Source organism: Eutrigla gurnardus (genome assembly GCF_963514095.1).
Source record: "Eutrigla gurnardus genome assembly, chromosome: 15".
NCBI lineage: Eukaryota > Metazoa > Chordata > Actinopteri > Perciformes > Triglidae > Eutrigla > Eutrigla gurnardus.
In genome coordinates this window covers 12,798,929-12,820,225 of record NC_139938.1, presented here as the reverse complement: position 1 = coordinate 12,820,225, position 21,297 = coordinate 12,798,929, and the positions used below count along the sequence as shown (strand labels likewise).

The window sequence follows — 21,297 nt, the reverse complement described above, 5'->3', positions numbered from 1 at the left end:
TTCAGTTAGCTTTAAAAACAAAAATGACCCTCCGACACCGACATGACGAGATTCTTCCACTTATCTTTACTAAAATCAACGTTTAAAAATGTGGACCAGATGCTTCCGCACCGCCTCGCATGAATAGTTCAAGTCATTGCAAAGGACCACTGTTAACGTCTAACGTGGCACATTGTGAGCACCCACAGTATTCTCTGAAAGGTCAAGTAAGAGTCAACAATACAATAGAGGCTATCTACAGGAGCCAAAATACAGTCAGCTGATCATAATACAGAGCGTGGTGGAGACAGACAACTAGCAGTAGCTCAGGTTGGAGAGAAAACATCTCCTTGAATTAATGGGGATTTCGGTTCCTGGCCTCAACCCTCACACTAAGCCGTGTCTTTCTGTGTGTGTGTTCGTTTTGACAGATGTGAAGATCGGAGGCTTAAAGTTCAAACTGGAAAAAAACAAACAGGCTTTATTCATTCTGACGCATTGCATACAAAAATTATATTTCCTGATTGGCTTGGCGAGGCGATCTTTTGGCAACTGCTTGCAAAACTCCACCAACCGTAGAGGAGGAACGGCAACAGTGCCCCCCCCCCATCGAAACCAGTCACGGATCAAACTAAAACCAGTCGCAAAAAATAAGGAACGACAGCTTGTCTGACATTGTCTGTGTAGGTCCATATCCTATATTAAACTGCTGTCTGATATTTCAAGTTTCTTTTTTTTTTTTTGTTGCCATTGTACTGACATTCTGCACGACACATACAGCGTTATTCTGACTGCACACAATACTGTGCGGTCAGAGGAGTTGGCTGGAGGTCAAACATCTGGGATGAGATGGGGAAACACGAAGACAAGAGGAAGGAGATAAGATGAACCATGACATCAGACTGATAAACTACTATCAGTGGGGGAGGGGGGGGGGGGGGGGGGGGTATGAATGGACAGTCAGCTGGATGGACTCCAACTGAATGAAAGGGCTGATGGGATGTGCGGGAGACAAAAGGTGAGGGGTCATCCAGATGAAGAAGCAGTACAAAGGATGGAGTTGGGTGGGGGGTGGATGTAGCGACCCCCCCCCTCCATGTCCTATCGATCCATTTCGTCCAGCAGGGGCGTGGCGTCTCCAGCTATAGACATGGGTGTGCTCTCGATCATGGGGCTGGGCGATGGCCGAGGCGTCATCCTCTGGGCTTTCTTCCGCCCTTCCGCTTCTTTCTCCTTCAGCCACTGCTCCGCCATCTTGCCCCAGTCCACTGCAGAGGCGTTGCTGCCGCTGGCCCTGCAAAGAGGAGGGAGGACGGACGGGGGGGAGGTGTTTGAGTCAGAGACAGTGACAGCTTGAACGGTGTGTGCTGCTTTTGCCTTAAACTGATGCAGATTGTGGGTTGAGCACCATCTACTGGCAGGAAAACGCATCATTGATTTCATTCAACAAATCGGTTGATTTGAATTGCATCCAAATATAAAGCAAGGGGACTTGCTCTTCTTGCTAAGATCAGTGTACTCGAGTACAAAAATAATCACTTTGACTATCTAACTATTGACTAACTATTTGATTATACAAACGAGGATGTTATTCCAGTAAACACATTGTTGGTGTATATCCGGTCGTCCACACATTCCCCCGGTACTTACTTTGGTGGCGTCTGCTGCGGCGGCTGCTGTTGCTGCTGCGGCGTCCGTCCCCTGGATGAGGTAGAGGACGACGGCGTGCTGGACGACTGGCCGTGGTGACTGCTGTGATGGCCGTGATGGCTGTGGTGTGACACATGGCTTCCGTGTGGGGGAGCGTGTGTGTGAGAGTGCGAGGACTGCGGGGTGGTGCCGGAGTATTGCGGCGTGCCCAGGGCCTGCTGGCTCGGTGTGGTGTAAGAGTAGCTGGGCGTCATCATGGGCGTCGCCATGGGCTGTTGAGGCGTGGCAAATACCTGCAAGAGGAGGGCGTTCTGTTCATTGATGTGCCACGATTTACTGGAGAAAAGTCGATATGTATTCTACTCTTATATTAAGGACTCATGAAATGGTTGAACTGAAATTCATTTTTCAATTGAATTGCATCAGGTTAGTAAGATAAATGGTTTTACATAGAACTGACTATGAATGAGCACAAGCATAACCAAATTCTATAATGTAATGGTACGGTTAGAATTTAACTTTACATAAAAAACAATATTGTTGTTAAGAACACATACATTTACCAGCAAAAAGACGAACTAACTATCATCAAGAAGAGTGACTGAGCAGCTTTAACTCTTGTCTTACCTAATGTTGGAATTTTGCTCATAATTTGATCATAATTTCTAGAAAACGGATAATATTCAGCTCATGTAGTATGTAATTAGGATAACAAATGTCACATAAAAGACACAACAGACTATAAACAAACCAGCAAATTAAAAAAAGACTAATCAACCAAAGAATTGCCATTCAGCATTGTAAGACAGAATGATATACTGAATCTAATAACCATCATGAATTGCTGAGAGAAACATCGCTTAAATTAATTCTTGGAGTTTGGTTCTGTTTTGACACGCAAATATAATGTTTAAAAGATTGTCTTCTAGGGTGAAAGAAATGTATTTTTCCACAAAGCCTCCTATTTACCATAATCACAAGATCGGATGAATCTGTATTTTGTTTTATAAAAGGTAAGTCTGTTAGGTAAGTCCACCAAAACAACAACTCAAATCTGAACTCACATGATAAGCAGAGGAGCTCCCTCCTCCTCCTCCCGTGCTGCCACCGTAGCCGTACTGGCTGGAGCCCCACTGTGCGGGGGTGGTGTTGGGGTTCTGGCCCTGGCCTGTGACTGCGGCGATGGCACTGAACATCTGAGAGGTCATGTTACGTGGGAGGGCGTTGACAGCTCGTGTCAAGTCTAGGGAGGAAGGAATACATTAGGAAACAGTGACATGTACTACTAAATGTAGAGTTTTGCGTGTGTGGAATAGAGCGGGACTAACCTGCGATGTTGATGTTGGCTGGGGTGGCGTTCAGGGACGCGGGTGTCCTTGTTCGACTGCTGTTGCTGGGAGTGATGCCTTTGACAGAGGAGAAAATGATCCATAATAACCCACAATATCCTTCAACTGGCATAATATACGCAGTAAACATAAGGTATAGCGGTTCCATACCTGGCACAGGCTCTTGGTAATGGTCCTTAAACCAGCGGAATAATCCATTCACTGTAGGAAATATCTGTGAGCGGTAACGGAAGCCATCTGGGGTGATGGTCACATACTCAACCCTGGAGAAAACAGAGGAGATGGCCACGACATGTATGACTGAGTGGGTCACCATATGTTAGATGCTGTGGCTCGAAACCTTTTGTAATTTAAGGCCCACTTTGGATTGTTAAAACATTAACTTGGAACACCTTCCCAAATAAATGGGGGAAAAACATTATGCAACAAAACGGGAGAAAAAAAAAGCTGGGCTGTAATTGCTTGTTAGTTGTAATCCCCACTGTCACTTCCAAATACGTTTTAAAATCAGCTTCCACTGAAGTTAGTCCAACGTGTTCATTCAGCATTTTCTATCCATTGCATCATCACAGCGAAGACAACGAGACAAACACATTTCTGCTCACCGTGGTTTTCCGCGAGGCTGGTAGCCCAGTATGAATTTCCCTGGCATCTCTTTACATGCTGAAAGAAAGTAAGGAATGAAAGTAGGCTTCTCCCTCTTTGTCTTGACCAATAACTCCTCCATTTTCTGTTAGAGAGGGAACAAGAGGTGCAGCTCGTGTCAAAAGTTGTCGACTTATGTTTCCCGCATAAAGAACGACGTCAAAGTAAATGTGTATTTACTTCCTTGCTCCCCCAGAGGCCATCCTGGAAGTATTTATGCCCCAGTAGATCCCGAGCAAATGAGGCCATTGGCTGAATGTACCGAGCAGTGATTTCATCCAAATCTTCAAACTCCTGCAGAGAATGCAAGGGACTCTTTAAGAACATGCAGCAACAACACTGATGATTCATAATACTGCAAGTATGAAGCACGAGACGATGCTAAACAAAGAGAGGACAGCTTACTTCGCTATTGATCCAGAGAGTGTGTCCCAAGCTGAACGCGTTCTCTTTGCCTTCTTCCCTTACATCCACATGCTGGTAGATGCCGTCAGCCACCTAAAGACACCACACAGAGTTAGAGCAGAATATGTTGTGTTACTGCCATGTCTTGTACGCCTCTATGGGTTTCTTACTTTCCAGGTGACCGTGAGGTGGTTCTCTCCCTTGCTGCTGGGTCTTATGATCAAGTCTCCCTGGTCCAGGCTCTCCATCATTTTTTCAGCCTGGTTGAAACTGATATTGTGGAAGTTGGGGTGAGCGATCACACGCTTTATATATGCTGAAGAGATGGAGGGAAAGCCAAGAACAGACAGAGTATAAGGACTGCGATGTGGAAGTAAATGTTGTTGGATAAACAGTGTTATCAGGAAACAATTCTTAAAAGTAAGGCAGTGTATTGTTCATCATTTCGATTCAAACAACTTTCATCAATGTTATTTTCTCCGCTTCTTCTTAATCCTGCTATTATACTCACGTGTTCGCTGTTGTTTCTTTTTGAGCTCCTCCTCCTGTTTTTGGTCTTCGGACTCCGTGTCAAAGTCATAGTAGCTGTCCTTGGGAAGCTTCCACTCATTGGCTTTGTCCATCAAATCTGAGGTGCGGCATGTGAGGTCGACGCTGAATTTCTCAATGTCGATTTTCATGATGCGGCAGTGAACCGTCATGCCCACCTGAAGGAGGAGGAATGATCTAATGTTACACAGGTGCCACAATAGAAGGAAGCAAGACAGAAAGTACATATATACCACAATTAAACAAAGATCTGTCAGGATTGAGAAGTCTTATTGGTTTCAACTGCAAACTCATCCACAAAACAAAATAAATAATGACAGCAACAAACAAAGCCTCACCTTGACCCTCTCCTCAGGGTGTTTGACCACTTTGTCACTGAGAAACTTAGTGGGAATGAATCCCTGGACACCATTATCTAATCTGGACCGCACCCCAATGGCCTGACCTGGACACGAACCGCTGTCAAAGTGATTCCACACCTAAAGCAGGGAAACAAAACAAAAAAGATGATGTTAAGACTGAGCGATGCTCAACCAGAATGACCAAAAGAAGAAAACTCCGGTGTGTGATACCTCGCTGAGTTCAGGGAAGTTGTCCTGCTGACAGAAAGGACACTGCCACAGCCCTGTAGAATCATTACGGATGGCCTGGTCGTAGCTCTCTCCCTGAGGTCGCCGGTGAGCAATACCAGTTACTATACTGGTGATCAGCTTACCTGAAGGAAAACGAGGAAAATGCATCAACTAACCAGCCAAGATTGCTGCATATCCACTGTGACTGGTTTACTATTTATCTTTGGTGAAAAATGTATTCAAGGGATAAATATGTGTACTTCAGTGTGGTGTATATTACCAATATAAAAGGTCTCTGGAGTCTCCTTGGTGAGCAGGTTGAAGACCTCCTCAGTGTTGGGGACTCTGTAGACAACTCTTAGATCTTTATACCTGCAGCTCAGCTCGGCACGGATATCATACAGAGTTATCCCCTTGTTGCCGTAACCCTACATGGACAAAGCAAAGAAGAAGACAAGATTGTTGATTTGATGTGAAACATAATTGAATGTTTTGGCTTGACAGATTCCTGAAACACACTGTGGCGTCCGACATGTCTCTTTGTCTGGTCTGAGTATAATTGGTATTCTGCACTAGGGCTGTCAAAACTGGCCAATAATGATGTTATATCATTATTATATATTACACAGCAATATCTGATTTAAAAATATCAGAATCACAACACACACTGACCTGTCTCTCAAGCTCTTCAGCAAAGGCATCCAGGTCCAGATCTTTGAGTCTTTCTGGATTTTCCAAGATCTCCTCCAGAGCTCCAGCTGGGTTGGCATCTTCTGCCGACTCATCATACTCAAGAGCGTCTACAGCCATCTTGCGAGCCCACTCGTACGTCTCAGGGTGGACACGAGATCCGTCCAGAACCTCGATGTAGGAGTCGGTACTGTGTGGATGGATTGAAAAGAACAAAAAACAATGTGGATTCAGGCTGAAGTAGATCATAGGCCTGTCTGACAATGGTAGAATTAGCAGTATTGGACATCTCAATGCTCCGAGCATGTAACAGAGCCCTATACAAGGTACCAACCTGTCCCCAAGTGATGCGGTGTCGATCTTGATGAAACCGGCACAGTTGATAAAAACCTTGGGTCCCATGTGACACATTGTGACCAGCTGGGTTCTGTTTTCCAGACGTGTGTTGTTCTGCTTGAGAATCTGCACAAAGACGAGGATCGTGATGATTATCAGGTCAGCAGAAAAGGCGCTTTACTTTTATATATATGACAAAAAATGACAGACAGTGCCACTAAAAAACATACCTTGAGCAGATGGGAGCCCTTTCTTGGTCCCAGACCACAGACAAACTGGACCAAGCTCTGAGTGTGAGGATGAGCAATGGACCTGTTCACATCCACTCCAACCTCATTGACGCGGTTGATGAATTCACAGTAAAGAGCGCTGAGCAAATCTTCCTTCACCACATGTTCCTGAGAAGGGATGAGGTGAGCAGAAAAAAAAAAAGTCAACAGATTCACATGATTGTAGCTGTGGAATCACACTTTGTTTTAAGTCCACGCCATCGAGCTCTAATAGCCGTTACTGACGTTATCATCTTAATATTGGTCAAATGATTGGTTGACATGCAATGTATCTGACCAGGCTGCAAAGATTCATAAGCGGTTGTTCTACACTTGGGTCTGTGTGATGCATCACAAAGCAGGAGGTGTTATCACCTGTTACCAAACATCCAAAAAGCAAATAAACATCAAAAAAGTATAAAATCAACAACCCTGAAAAAACAAAAGTTCAAATAGGTGACTATTATATTAAGAATATTGAATTTTTCTAAAATAATTCAATCAATCGTCTATGAATCTGTCCGTAGTACTTCTTAAATAAACAATGCCTGCAACAATATACAGCAATACACATAAAAATGGAGATAAAAGCAACACAAAGCTACAATTCTTTCAATGTCTCACCTGTAGCGGGTGTAGTTTGAGGCAGAGAATATCATCATCACTACTGCAAACCTGAGCATACTCCATCAGTGGATCCTGGATCTTCCTGGCTATCGACACAGCCTGTCGCAGCAAGGGAGGGTAATCCCTAAAATCAACCTGCACAGAGAGAAAGCAGAGAAAATGAGTCTCAAAGGTCACATCTTGGACCCAACAGTTACTAAACGTGCCATGGTCACTGATGTTTATGTGCCTGTTCATGATGAAGATAGCACAGTGAGGCATTTACCTCAGACTTCTTGCTGTTCATGTACAGTGTGGCCAACTCATTGTCAACCAGTTCCACGCCAACAGCAGGCAGAGAGGACTCTTGCTCAAGCTCGCTGACAGTCCTCTTGATGTCCTCCATGATCATTTGAGCGTCTCTGCATACATGGCATGCAATTTACATTTCAACCTCATTTCCTTTATAACTTATGTTGTTCACAATCTTCAGATGGATCTTCGCAGCACATACAGTAATAATTAAATGATTTACCGGCTTTCTCCAGCGACCGCTACCACGTGAGGTTTCTTTCCAGACAGAAATTTCTTGAGACTTTCAATGTCGAAGGCCTGAAGATGACCCCAAGAAATTAGTGATCATCCCAAAGATTCATTACGGAAGAAAAACATCTGTTGACTGGACATATCCGTGTTCTCGGCTTGTACCTTCTTCTCTCTCTCATCCTCCCGAAAGGCATTCCTCCTCTTCATGAAGTAGGGCAGACGCAAGAAGTCAACCACCTCCCCTTCCCCGTTGATCAGAGCACAAAAGACTGGAGTATCTCTGTTAGATTGAAAGTAAGAAACTATATTAGTCGTCACATAAGTGTGTCCGTTATGCAGCAAACAAAGTTGGTCTCATATGGGTGCAATGAAAACACGCACATTTTCTCCTACATTTAAAAGTGAGCACTCTATGGTTTATACCAAAAATTGTAGATACTGAAATGTAAAATACCATGGGGCACATACCTGCTCGGTGCATAGGCTACACCTAGAACCCGAATGCCTTTGCCCTGACTTTCATCCATCAGATCATCGTCTTCCTCGACTTGTTGATCTGGTCTGTAAGGAGCCACCTTCAGCCAGTTATACAACCGACGACAGCAGGACTACAGAGAAATGGGGAACAACATTGTATTCATGAGTTCTTAGGTTACAACACTGCTTTTTAATTTTACAGACATGATGCATGTATTAAGGTGTTTTCGCCTCACGTTACTTGCATGGGTTTGAGCCCAGGATCATTAGGATTTATTTTCAATGTTGATATCGACAGTGTTTCATCAATCATGCCTGAAATACCCAAGGCTTTGTGGAAGTCAAAGATACGGCGGGTAATCAAACGCCATCCTGTCTGAGTTCATAACATCATGCAGGTGCTTTTGTTGTTATTTAATTGCAATAAATGGATAAAAAGGATACTGAAATAACTAGATAATGACGACAATTTGTAAAAAAAAGCCATGGTTTGTTAGCAAGGCATGACACCCGGTGCAAATCTGCTTCTGCATTGACTTTATAGAACGCTGCCCCCCAAAAATGTGCTTTGTCTTTAGAAGTTTGCTGTGTTAGCTATCTGTGCATGACACATATACAATTATGTAAAAATAATAATAAGAAGAAATGGAGCCAGATATTGTAAGAAATTACCCTGACAATGCTCTCTTTGGCCTCAGTGATCAGTTTGCTCTTGAGCTCCTTGGCCATCTGAGGGTAGAGGAACTGAGTGAGAGCTCGCTCTATGGCTAGAGTTCGCTGCCTGTTCCACTCCTGCACTTGGTGACTGAACTCATCCCTGTAGTAGAACTGTTTGATCTCATCAAAGTACGTCTGGTCCCCAGCATACCTGAGGACAAGCGGAGGGAAGACACAGAGTGAAGACAAAGCAGACAGAGAGAGGCTTAATGTCATCACAGTCATAATTCAAAAGCCCCACGCTCTCCTGACAAGGATGCGGATAAAATCATAAGCCGTGGCTTAAAAAATAAATTAAACTCGGGGGGCCTATCCTACTTAGCAACCCTCCTTTTCTGCAACATCCAAGTGGCACAACACATCAGATCGTGTGCTTGGTAACAGTACGTTATGTACATGAACAGAACTGACAAGAACTATGTGACCTCGGGATGTTTATACATTAATGATTTCCAGCCTCTGGTTGATTAAAACTGACTTAATGTAAGGAGCCAGCTGCATTCATCATTGAACAGATCCTTCCTCTATTTTAGTTTGTTGCTGTTATATTGTGACTGTGCTTACCCTTTGACCCCGATAAGGTCTATACAGATGTCAATAGAAAGCAGCCCCTCCTCCTCTGCTAGGCACATCTTCAGGAACTGATCCCCATTCAGCTCTTTCACAGCCTTGTTTTTAAGATACTTGAAGGAGTAGGCAAAATGAGCTTCGTCCACCTCCTACAGGAAGTAAGCAAATGGCAATGCAGGTTTAGAGGACACCTCTCATTAGGATCATATGTGTCTTTGTCTAAATATATTAAATGTGTCCCATACCTTTTTGCCCTTCTTTGTAGGCTTGATATTAATCTTGGCCCTCTCTTGAAAGGTCTGTCGGAGAACATGTCTGACCAGGGGTTCCCGAGCAATCTGCATAGCCACCATGTACCTGGTTCCTTCCAGCACTGCCTCAGGAGTGCTGAACTGACTACAGACATAATCTTTGGCCAGCTCCACAGGTTCAGCCGGAAACTGTTCCGTCTCGTGACGCTGGTAACTGTCTCTCAGATTTTCTCCAAACTGCTCAGGAGTTAACCCAAACTTTTTAGCCAAGCCATCTGCAGCAAGGAAGAAACAGAAATAGAAGTTAAAGCACCATCCCGTGACTGTGTGTGTGTTGGGATTATATATATACACATATAGGTGTGTGTGTGTGTGTAATGTAAAGGTAGACTAACCAAGTCCTACGCTCTGACAAATGCTGTACATGTCTCTACGAGACGCCAGCTTGAGGTCAGGTCCTTTCTGTTCTTCTTCTTCTTCTTCTATTTCCAATTCCTCTTCTTCACCTAAAGAGACAACACATCAAATCAGTTATGTAGAAATATCTAACTGAAAATAATATTTTTTAATTAGAAGTGAACAATTCTGCAGTATCCATCCAGCATCATCTAATGAAATAGTTAATTCAGACGCATCGACCGTACCATCCTCTGTCACTTCTTTGATCTTCTTCAGCCTCTTCTTACTACTTTTGGCGGTATTCTGCATCTTGGGGATATCTCGGCCATAGTAGAGCAAAAAGTGGTTGTACACGTCACCTAGCTCTTCAAGAGTCTGCACATCTTTCAGCCTATAGAAAATGATAAGAAAGGTTTCAATGGGCTAGAAAAGGGAGCTGTTTATGTTCGATCATGTGCATTTTATCACTTTAATTTCCTGCAATTATTCCTTGCTCAGAGCAGTCACGACCAAATACAGTACATATAATAACAGATCATCTATTTCAGCCTCAATCCTGGAGATGTACCTCTCCATGTCAGCGGTGTCCAAGGGACGGATGCCATCTGCCAAAGGTTTGTCAGGGTCGGCCGAGATCTGCTCAAACTGGTAGGACTGCATCTTCCGAAACAGACGAGTGAGGTTCTGCTTCCGGGTTTTCAGTTGAGTCCACTGGTGGATGAAAATGTTGAAGTATAAAGAACAGAAGGGCATACGTACCAAGTTGATGGAATCAAATGACTGATAATAGCTTAAAACAATGTTTTCATTAATCTTACAAGTGATTTTCATACCGACCCCCCAAAATGGATTTTCCATTCAATCTTTCAGCAAAAAAGCAATACCGACTATACCTTTTCATCCCACTGCCACACCTTCCACAGGTCATTGATGTTTAGCTCTGGCTCCACATATTCTTTCCTGTAGAACGCTATGAATGGGACCTGGGGGAAAAAACACAATAAAATTGTTTTTTTTTTTGACAATATGACATTAAGCATCCATTCTTTAAAGATATGTTATTGTTTTTTTTTTTTAGAGAAAATTAACTTCAACAAAAACAGATGCAGCAAAATCTTCACATGGGTATGGTGAGCTCACTGTACCTCAAATTGCTGATTCCTCATGAAGTTGAGCGCCTCTTTGATCTTTGCAATTGTGCTGGGGCCTTTCCTGCTGAAGTTTGTGGTTGTCCCCCTGTCTAGATAATCTGTGCTCTCCTGTTTCGGGAACAAACAAAAAAAGCATCATCTATTTGATCTAGATAAAGGAAAATCCAATGAATTGTCACACGAAAGAGGGAATCTAAAAAGATGTCTGAAAATTCAAGAAAGCTTTGCATTCTTTGTGCACGTGCATTTTTGCTGAGTGTGTATGACAAAGGTTATACCTGCATGGAGATCGTAAGTGTGGAGAAGCCATGTCTGAAGATCCACTCTGCTTCCTCTTCCAGCTCATCATCCTCAGCAGGTTTAACTGGGATGGATCGTAACTATAGATGGAGAATAGAATCAGGAAAACAAGCACTCAAAAAGACAACATTAGACAAAGAATAAATAAGATGCTATGGCTTAACTATTCATTAATCTGAGAAAGAATCACATATATGGTCTGTGTACGAATATAAAAACAGTGCATTAACATGGTTGGCATCAAAAACAATGACTAACACACACACCTGGAACCTCTCGGGCATGTCAGTAGAGCGGATCTCATTGTCTTGATCAGTCATGTGACTGCTTTCCAGCTCACTGGGCTCATAGATCTCAAAGATGCTCTTCCTCCCTTGCCTCCTCTTAGTCTGCTTCTTGGGTCGGTCCCAACCCTCTTCGTCCTGGTCCTCTTCCTCCTCCTCACCCTGGTCGTATGCGTCTGCATCAAAGTCAGCAAAGTCGAAGTCTCCACCAAAAATCTCCTGGGCCTCCTGAAGGGCTCTGTGGGAGGATGGAGGAGAAGGAGCAGTGATTATATGCGTGCGGAGTATATATATACATACAAAACAAGATATATGAATATGATTAATCTTTTGAAGGATAAATTTGCCACACTTACGCATCTGTGTATCCTGAGAACTTCTTGCCCCTCTTTTTGGTGATGGGTTGGCCATCATCATCCACAATGAAATCATCTATATCTTTGGGACAAAAGCACAGAACAAATCAATTGTATACCACATAATTTACAAATCATATGTGGGAAGTTTTGATTACATTTTTTCTCCATAATTCCTCAACTTTTTAGATAACCCAAGACAGATCTACATATCCGTTACTCCTGTCCTACCTGACTCTTCGTCCTCTCCTTCTTCGTCGTCATCTGCATGGTGGAGAGGTTCATCAACAGCCTCGCCTTCCTCCAGCTCCCCCTCTGCATCACCATGAAATATCTCATCTGCGATCAAGTCCTTCTCGTCATCATCCTCTTCATCATCATCGAGGGTTTTTACACGGTCGTATTTTTTCTTCTGCATGACAAGAAGGGTACAGAATTAGCAGTGGTAGCTTAAAACTAAAAGTGTACAAAATTGTGAGAGGCTAAAGGTAAAATTGTCCAGTTACTACAGGGAAAGTAGTGAGAAATTATTCTTACTCGTCTTTTCACTTTTACACCTAAGTTCTCTTCAATTAGGTCCAGATCGTCATCATCCAGATAGTCGTCATAATCTGCAAAGACGAAAGGTTTCAGTCAAAGGATATTACTTCTGCCACTGTAAAGACAGTGTGTTTGTCCTTATGTGGGATACAAGTGTGAGATAAAGGCATATTTAGATAGTACATAATTTTTAGAAATATAAATAAAATTAACATTCGGCACCAAAAACTATGACAGAGAATCCATATTTGCAGTCTGCATAGCTGCTGCAGCAATGATCCATTTACTGGGTTCAACGCAGGTAAATGAGGCTGACAGAAACGCATTCACATTCTTTGATGATGAGAAAGCAAAAATAAAAAGAAAGATTGTGAGGTTAATGCAACCAATATGTGGATGCATGGATGGTGGCTTCACAACATATGGCGCCGAAAGCACAAGGATAAAGTTAGAAAAAAGTCACGTAGGGGATAATAGGAACGACACGCTGTATGATGGCTGTAACCCTTTAAAAACATCTGATGCACTTACTGCGCTTTTTGCGCCGATGCCTCACTTCTTCTTCAGAGTCACTCCCCGCTCCACTTGCACTTCTTGGACGGTCTTCCTCCCCTTCCTCCTCATCTCCATCATCAATGAGTCCACGTAAATTTCCTCGTTCATCTTGGTCTTCTGTGTTCTCTTCTTCCTCTTCGTCTGTTGAGAAATGAGATGCGTGGTTCAAACGTCATGCAACCTCACCTCTGAAACACATTCCTAGAACTGAACAACTCATCTTACCATCTTCCTCCATAAACCTCTGGGTCTTTTTAGGCTTTAGGTCTTTCTCTTGGAACTCCTCTTCTGACTCCTCAGCCTCACTCTCAATAAAGTCTGACATGACTGCTGTTCCTGAGAAGAAGTGCAAGAGGCTGTGAACATTTTCAACATCGTCCAAGCTTTACGTTGTTCTTCCGGGCCAGACTCAAATATAAAAGTTAAACACATAACAACTGATACAATATGCTCTATCAATATGGTGTATATTCTTCATCAATTTGTTCCAGCTCTTCCTAAATATGGAAATATATTGAAATGCAGGACACGTCTTTTAAGGCTGCACCATATCACCAATGGAAGCATTCTTATCAGAATTTGTTTACGTGTTTGACCAAAGTTCAGTCTAACATTAGGTAATTTAGTAGACTTTAAGATCTCCTCCAGGATTTTAAATACAATGTTGATATTGAACAATTTTGTATTGCAATTTGTTTTTTACAAGACTGAAGATTATTAAACCATTCACGTCAGTTTTATAAATACACCGAGTATTTAATATGTCCTTGAATATAAAGATATACGATTCATTTTATTCAACAACTATTCCATGATAATATTTTAGAGGTAAACGAATGGGAAAAGGCCGGAATTACATGGAGGTAACGCTAATTCGTTTGGACACATTCACAAAATCTTTGAGATGTAGTGTTGTTGACAAATCATGTTAAACTGATGTAATAGTAATTAATAAATAATGTAGGGTTATATTCGCATTTGGCGATTGTTTTCACACCACAAAACTAGATTTCGCCCGCGTGCTTACAAAATACTAACGTTAGACATCTTAAGATGTCGCATTGCGCACTCACAACACCGACGGATAACTAACAAAACATATCTGCGACTTGCTTTCAACCGTGGCTAACGTTATCTATATGATATCTTAAAGTCACCTAATGGTCGTTCAGGTTAACTAACAGTATGTTAACGCTAATGTTACATAGGTTATTACGGTCACAAACGTTAGGTATAAGTCCTGTGAACTAGCAACCAAGGACAGACGTTCGGCTATTACCTATGCTAGCGCTGCATGTTGGCTAGCGAGCAGCCGTTTACCACGTTACGTTAGCTGTCATTTAACGTAGTTTTCAAGTTACTCGTCTATGTTGTAAGTTACAATACATTAGCTGACAATAAAACAACAATCGGACCTATTTCCCTTTTGTTGAAGTAGACAAAGGCCTCCGAGCCAACTTCGCAGTCTAGCGTTTAAGATATCACTATGTTAGCCTAGCATTAGCTGGGACGAAAACAACAGCCAACTACATTTGCGTTAGCTAGTTAACGGCTGTTCAAGAAGCAGTGCAGTGTTACGGTCGCAAATGACCACAGCGAAAATGCACTTACGCGTATCACTGCGGCGGTATACTCCTTGAATATTTACAATAATAACGGGATTGTGTTGTGTTTTGTGTTTCGAGGAGCTTGTACTTGTAAAAATGGCCGACAACGGGCGGCGTGATGGCAATTCCGGCACCCAGTGAGGCAACTTCCATCCCTTTCAGCCGCAAAGTGACGCCCCCTGCTGGCGTACCTTGATTTGACACAAAACGAAACAACGATATACGACTGCACAATATAACCAGTGGTAATATGTAGTAAGGATATTATCACAAATACAAAAATACATCACAGTGACGCCAAATCGACACAAAATAAACCAAAAACCCACAAACGAGTAAGGTATATGCACTGACCTTTCCGAGTCGCTAGGGGCGCTGCTACACGAGCGTCACCTTGGCATACGGCACCTCTTTAATGACGTAGCGAAAAATACGACAACTCTTTTAGAGGCTTCGGCGGATTTAGTAGTGATGGGTAATTTAGACGCTGCTGTTCTTACACACTCTCTACCAAGCCTCTTATTATTGGTGTCCTGTGTATTTGGACTGTCAGTCGGTACCGAACTGGGTTTTGTGACGTGCGGATCTGTCCTCAAACTGTTAAACGTAAAGCACAATGTGAGACTACACTCGCACGACGTACGCTACGGCTCCGGTGAGTCTCTCTCTCAGTACAAGATCATTAAGAATGAATAAACGGCAAACTTACAACGTTAACTTTTGTTAACCGTTGCCTACGCCTGAAATTAAAAATCGTATTGTTGAAAGAACATCGAAATTGACTGATTTCCAAGTACAAAAGGTTAACGGTGTCAATTTGACATCATATTATATGCAACGTCACAGTCTAACAGACATGTAACACCGGATCGGTGATGTTTACAGATGTTTACTGATGTGATGGACGTTATACAAACAAATAGGATATTGTAGGCTACAAGAGATATTTGCATTTTCCTTAAAAAAAGCACATTATTTTTCTTTCAACCACCAGATTTACTAAATGTGTTTACCTCACATTCGCGAAGGAAATTCTAATTGCATCAAATCTAATTTCTGCAAATATCGAATGTTTGCCAACTTGATACAGCAAACACAAAATCAAAGTCAGTAAGAGATTTTACAGAGCTTCACAACATGAACAAATTAACTTAAAAAACCCTACTTTTTTGTTGCCAAACTCTAAGGACAACCTAGTTTAGCTGTCCACTTTCCCCAGGTTTTGTTCAAGAGTCTGTCTGAAATAGCTGGATCGGGTATCGGCCATTATTTTATCACAACCATTATTTTTACTAAATAACATTACAGTACCTTTAGAGCCATCCATGTATTTGTTGCATATTGTATTGCAAAAACAATGATCCCAGTCACACAGTGATGTATACAGCTTATTAATTAAACAGTGGCATCTTATTTGGTACTCTCAAAGCCCTGCTATCGGTCTTGGGACTGAAAAAGTCTGATGTGTGCAACTCTTTTTTTTTTTAGTTTCATCTGTAACAGTCTTCTGCTCGATGTGCTTGTGTGTGTGTGAGACAGGTAGCGGGCAGCAGTCTGTAACGGGGGTGACTTCAGTGGAAGACAGTAACAGCTACTGGAGTGTCCGCGGTACAATTGATACCTCATGCCATCGTGGCTCTCCGATCAAATGTGGGCAGGCTATCCGCCTCACCCATGTCAACACAGGCCGTAACCTGCACAGCCACTACTTCGCATCCCCTCTGTCCTCCAACCAGGTGGGTGGGGTGAGAGGTACATGGGGGGGTCTCATAGTCTATATAACTCACAGAGATTAGGGAATGACATTTCAAGCCTAATTTAAAAAAAGTTGATCAGTAGGATGTTATTATAACTCATTAATACTCTGTAAGTAAGTAAGTAAAGCAGCTGACAAATCTTTTAACTTTAAGAATATGCAGTCAGAGGTGTAAAATACCAAGAGGTTGATGCTCACATTAAATGAAAGCCACACCAACATTGTAAGTGCGACCTGAGTGGACAGCATCTTTAACACTTCAGGAAATGCACCAAGCTCTCTGGAGAAACAGCCTCGGGTCAACAGAAACCTTTCCAATATGGAGTGTGAAAACGCTGTCTAGACGAAGTGTAACTGGGTTGGAAGATGTGCACCATGCAATTATAGATATCTGTCAACTGTCAAGACATTTGGGTGTACTGATTATGCCAAAGTGGTTATTTCTCCATCATCCCTGGGTGTATTGGATGATTATGGGCAATGTCCACAATGAGCCTGTGCATCCTATTACATCAGCTATAAAATCTCTTCTTGAAATATTAAAGCTGACTTTTATTCCATCACAAATCATTTTCTATGTTTTAATGGGTTTTATTTTATTTTATTTTTTTTTGTTTTTTTTCTTGCTGTGAAGCACTTTGTAGCGTTATTAGGAAAAGTGCTTCAGTGAATGTCACTGTACTTCAGGGGAAAGCAACAATATGCCAGACAGAGTTTCAGATGTCTTAATGGAATATGTTGGGATATCTAGGAAAGTTGTTCCTATTGTACAAAAATTGCTAAAAAAGCTGAGCTGATTGCTCCAGTTTAACAGCAGGGAAAATGTAAAGGACAGAAGCAAGGTTCAAGATTAAAAACAACCTCCTCCTCTCTGTTACTTTCTCCTGAACTCATTCTCACCTGACCACAGGAGGTGAGTGCATTTGGCGACGAAGGGGAAGGGGACCACCTGGACGAGTGGACGGTTCAGTGTGGGGGATCGATCTGGAAGCGCGAGGAGGCTATCCGCTTCCGCCACAAGGCCACCGATGCGCTGCTGTCGGTGACGGGGGAGCAGTACGGCCGGCCAATCCACGGTCAGAGGGAAGTTCACGCCATGGCGGGCCCCAGCCAGCACAGCCTGTGGAAGGCCATGGAGGGCGTCTTTATGAAGCCCAGCGAGAACCCAGCGGGCGGCCGAGACTACAGTCACCAACACACAGAGTTCTGAAACTTCAGTCCTTGCTTCTGTCACTTCCTCTCTGTCTACCGTCGTGTTCCTCCTAGCTCGTGTCTCATTCTCCTAACCCATCACCTTTTTCTCTGTCATCTTTTGAGGAGACTGTGCCAAAGTCTGTTATGGATCAGGCTACGATGACTTACAATCCATACCGGCCTCTCACATGTATTGAGATTTCTAAAACACTACTTGAATCCTCAAAAATCCAGCAGCTACACTCAGAGTGCTAACGGCATTTGACTAGCGTTATAGTTTGCCTTAACATGTACAAGACGACATAAAGGCATTGGAAATACAGTTTTACTGTACCAAGACTCAACTTTATTACACTTTTCACATTTTTTATTAATTTATTGGTAAAAAAAATGCCATCAGCAGTTACAACACAAGACAGCACAGGTTTTACAGATCAGTATTATGTCATCAAGTGAGTCTTGTGTTTTCTTGGATTAAAAAAAGAATTGTACACTTGTGCCTTTATCCTTTTTAAAACGTAGTTGGCTGGGTGTTTATGTTGTGGGGCCTTTTAAACATCTGGAACCATTTTCTTGTGTTTTTATGATATTTGTAAGCCATATTCTACTTGAACAACAGATAAAACAGTATTACATTTGTGAATGACCCTTTTCCCTTTAATTCAAATTCAGTATTTCATATAAATGATCCAACATTAGCTAACATGAGAGAATAAGCCGTTTTGTCAGTGGAGGTATTTTATATGTTTATATGTCCATCATTGAACCTGGTGCTGTTTATTGTCATCATCTGATCAGTTTCCAGTTGCTGGAAGAGGCAGTCTATGCATGCATGTGTTAGATCAGCTGTTGAGGAGGTTCCTATGAGCAACACACATGCAGTGAATACCTCATTAAATTAGATTTTTATGCATACCTGTGTCAGCGTGACTTTATTGGATTTTCTTCTTGTTCATTTGGTTGCTGTGGTGGAATTACCTCTTAACAGAATATGAAACATTAATTAACAGCATCTGTCTTCATATTTGCAAATGTGGGCCGTTGAGAGATAGTGAATTAAGTTGAAATAAAGATACTTGTACATATTTTCATTTCTTATACACACCAAATTGGCCAAATTGTAGACAATTGACACAGTTGATGATCCTGTCAGACATGGTACAGCATGAGTAAACGTTGCACTTACCGGTCGTAGTTCTTTTGGCCAAATTGTTGAAATGTTCCTCTGAAAGACAGGCATTCTGGGAATTCATGTTAATGATGGAAACATTACTTTCTTTAGAATCTAACCCCTTAATTTTATTTTTGTAGCCTAAATGTTTTGCAAGTAATGCAAGCTGTTAATGTCTGCCCGGGCCATTGCACTGAGTATAATGCCTTGTTTGTCCACTTAATGGCATGTTTAGGTTCATTATCTGGTGGTTAATGGGGTTTGAGTGCATCCGCTAAGCGACTATTCTCACTTGGGTTTGACCTTTGCTCCCTAATTATCATGATGTAGAACGACGGCTCATGCCGGCGCCGCTCCACAGGACGCCCCTCTCCGACACGTGTTGACAAGCGTCCAGATTCACCTCTACACATCACATATTGCATGCAGCTGAACAGAGTCTTAAGACGAGGATCTCCGTGACCTTTTCTGTGCACGTCTGTCACACCAGCCCGGGTTGGTCCACTCAGAGGACGCCGTGCTACATGACCTGCGTGGATTGTGTGAAGGTGATGTCAGAGCAGTTAGCTTCCTGCACTTGAAGAGGCTGATTTTCTGACTCACAGCTCCTTTGTGTACATGCTCTGTTACCTGCGTGGGGGGAACTGCAGTAAAGGGCGCTCAGTGAAAACAACATTGTGTTATGCTATTTTTAGGGTTGGTACTTTAAATGACACGGCGAGTATGATAGCAAGTGACAAGTAGAGCAAATAACCTACTTTATACTGAGCACATCTTTGACAAGTAAACACAGATGCTTTATATTTCTATCAAAACAAGGTTTTATTGCATAAACATATATGTATATATATATTTTTTAGATTAAACAGATAAAACTTGTTATTTGCATTTTTAAATATCCATTCAGTTGGCGACTATTGCTGTTTTTCTTTCTCCTTTTCTAAGCAGCATGCCGAGATTGTATTACATATCCGTGTTTAGTTTTTATCTCTATACAATCCACAAGGTAAAAACATGTTTTGGTAAAAACAAATCTCAAAAGCAACTTTCAAAAAAAACATAAAAATCATGAACTGATTCCGTCCTGTTACAGATGTACAGTATCATAATGTAAACTTCAAAAATGTTGATAAAAGGTCTTTGAAACAAGATTCCCTTACAGAGCCATGCAAGGATGTCCAAATGGCACGATTATTAGAGAATTGTAACGATGACGTGGTCTATGCTGGTTTCAAAAGGACCATGACGCTAGACAAAGGTGGAGACATGGTCCATTGGTCAAATGCCAATGTGCTGAGAATATCAAAGACATAAACTGACTCACGAGGATAAGTGAAGCATACATTGTACAGCAGTGAGAACATCCAATAGGAACCTAATGTGACTAAAACACACAATATATATATTCAATGTCGTTATAAGCGTCCACGGTGAGGCCTTGAGCCTCCATCCTGGATGATGTGAAACAGATGACGATAATGATGTGACCTTGTATTTGCATATTTATGAAAATGCCCTCTCCTGCACTCTGATTTGATTAATAGCTGGTAGAAATTAGAAAAAATGGCTATTACATTATAAACTGGAAAGTCAAATATGTGACAGTAGAACATACATACCTACATTTAAACCAAGGCTGTGCCAACACAAAGAAAGATTAAATGGATTTTTGCTGTCTTCAAAGACTTGAAAATTTAAACAACCACATGCATACTGTTTTACAGTATAATACATTTTTGCTGATGACAAAGCTATTTTTTTTTTTTAATTTAAGAGAAAGCCCTCTCCCCTTTATATTTCATCTAACACAGACAGTGTATAAACTCATATGGCTGCACATTAGTTTGACTGACGTATCTCGTTTTGTTTTTCCATCGGACAAAAGAACAAATTAATCGCTCCAAGGTTGTAACGAGAACAAACCAATCTCTGGTCCAATCATGTCCAAGGAGGGCACAGTGCAATTTCATCCACATATGTTGCTATTATGGCACATCATGTTGCAATCAGTAGTAATGAACATGAACAAAGATGGCATCAACATGGGGCCGGGCAATTTGGTCGGGAAAAATTGTCACAGTATTCATGAGAATAGGGGTTACGATATCTATTAATGTTGCAAAATAATCACATATGAAATACTAGAAATGATGTCCACTGTAATAAATCATATTCCACTGATCCGAGTGTGTGATACAAATCTAATCTCAGGCAGAAGTTTCGAATGACGATTGGTTCAAAGTCTTGTTTGGACAACAGAATTTCAGAAAATGTGTATGAACATACAGTTACGATACTAATACAACAATAGATGACGTTTCTTTATCACCCAGCTCTACACACATAAAAAAAAAAAACATCCTCAAATTGAAT

The 21,297-nt window shown here is 41.9% G+C and overlaps 2 protein-coding genes across 2 annotated transcripts; one reads left to right on the top strand and one right to left on the bottom strand.

The window, feature by feature from the left end:
* Positions 1-15: 15 nt before the first annotated feature.
* Positions 16-14,969, bottom strand: supt6h (SPT6 homolog, histone chaperone and transcription elongation factor). Its single transcript, XM_084028922.1, has 37 exons — positions 14,808-14,969; positions 13,422-13,532; positions 13,173-13,337; positions 12,639-12,712; positions 12,333-12,513; positions 12,102-12,183; positions 11,728-11,983; positions 11,440-11,541; positions 11,156-11,269; positions 10,904-10,993; positions 10,579-10,721; positions 10,256-10,401; positions 10,007-10,117; positions 9,606-9,886; positions 9,355-9,509; positions 8,746-8,941; positions 8,065-8,204; positions 7,759-7,876; positions 7,586-7,662; positions 7,337-7,472; positions 7,069-7,206; positions 6,406-6,573; positions 6,174-6,301; positions 5,822-6,029; positions 5,430-5,577; positions 5,150-5,292; positions 4,916-5,056; positions 4,540-4,735; positions 4,199-4,344; positions 4,029-4,121; positions 3,804-3,917; positions 3,584-3,708; positions 3,129-3,241; positions 2,958-3,035; positions 2,694-2,872; positions 1,630-1,922; positions 16-1,273 (listed from the first exon to the last, which is right to left on the bottom strand). Exons 2-37 carry the CDS (start codon positions 13,519-13,521, stop codon positions 1,081-1,083), a joined length of 5,271 nt encoding a protein of 1,756 aa, XP_083885048.1. The 5' UTR covers positions 13,522-13,532; positions 14,808-14,969; the 3' UTR covers positions 16-1,080.
* Positions 14,970-15,233: 264 nt separating this feature from the next.
* On the top strand, positions 15,234-18,664 carry sdf2 (stromal cell-derived factor 2). Its single transcript, XM_084028548.1, has 3 exons — positions 15,234-15,458; positions 16,343-16,539; positions 17,470-18,664. Exons 1-3 carry the CDS (start codon positions 15,275-15,277, stop codon positions 17,767-17,769), a joined length of 681 nt encoding a protein of 226 aa, XP_083884674.1. The 5' UTR covers positions 15,234-15,274; the 3' UTR covers positions 17,770-18,664.
* The last annotated feature ends 2,633 nt before the right edge of the window (positions 18,665-21,297 follow it).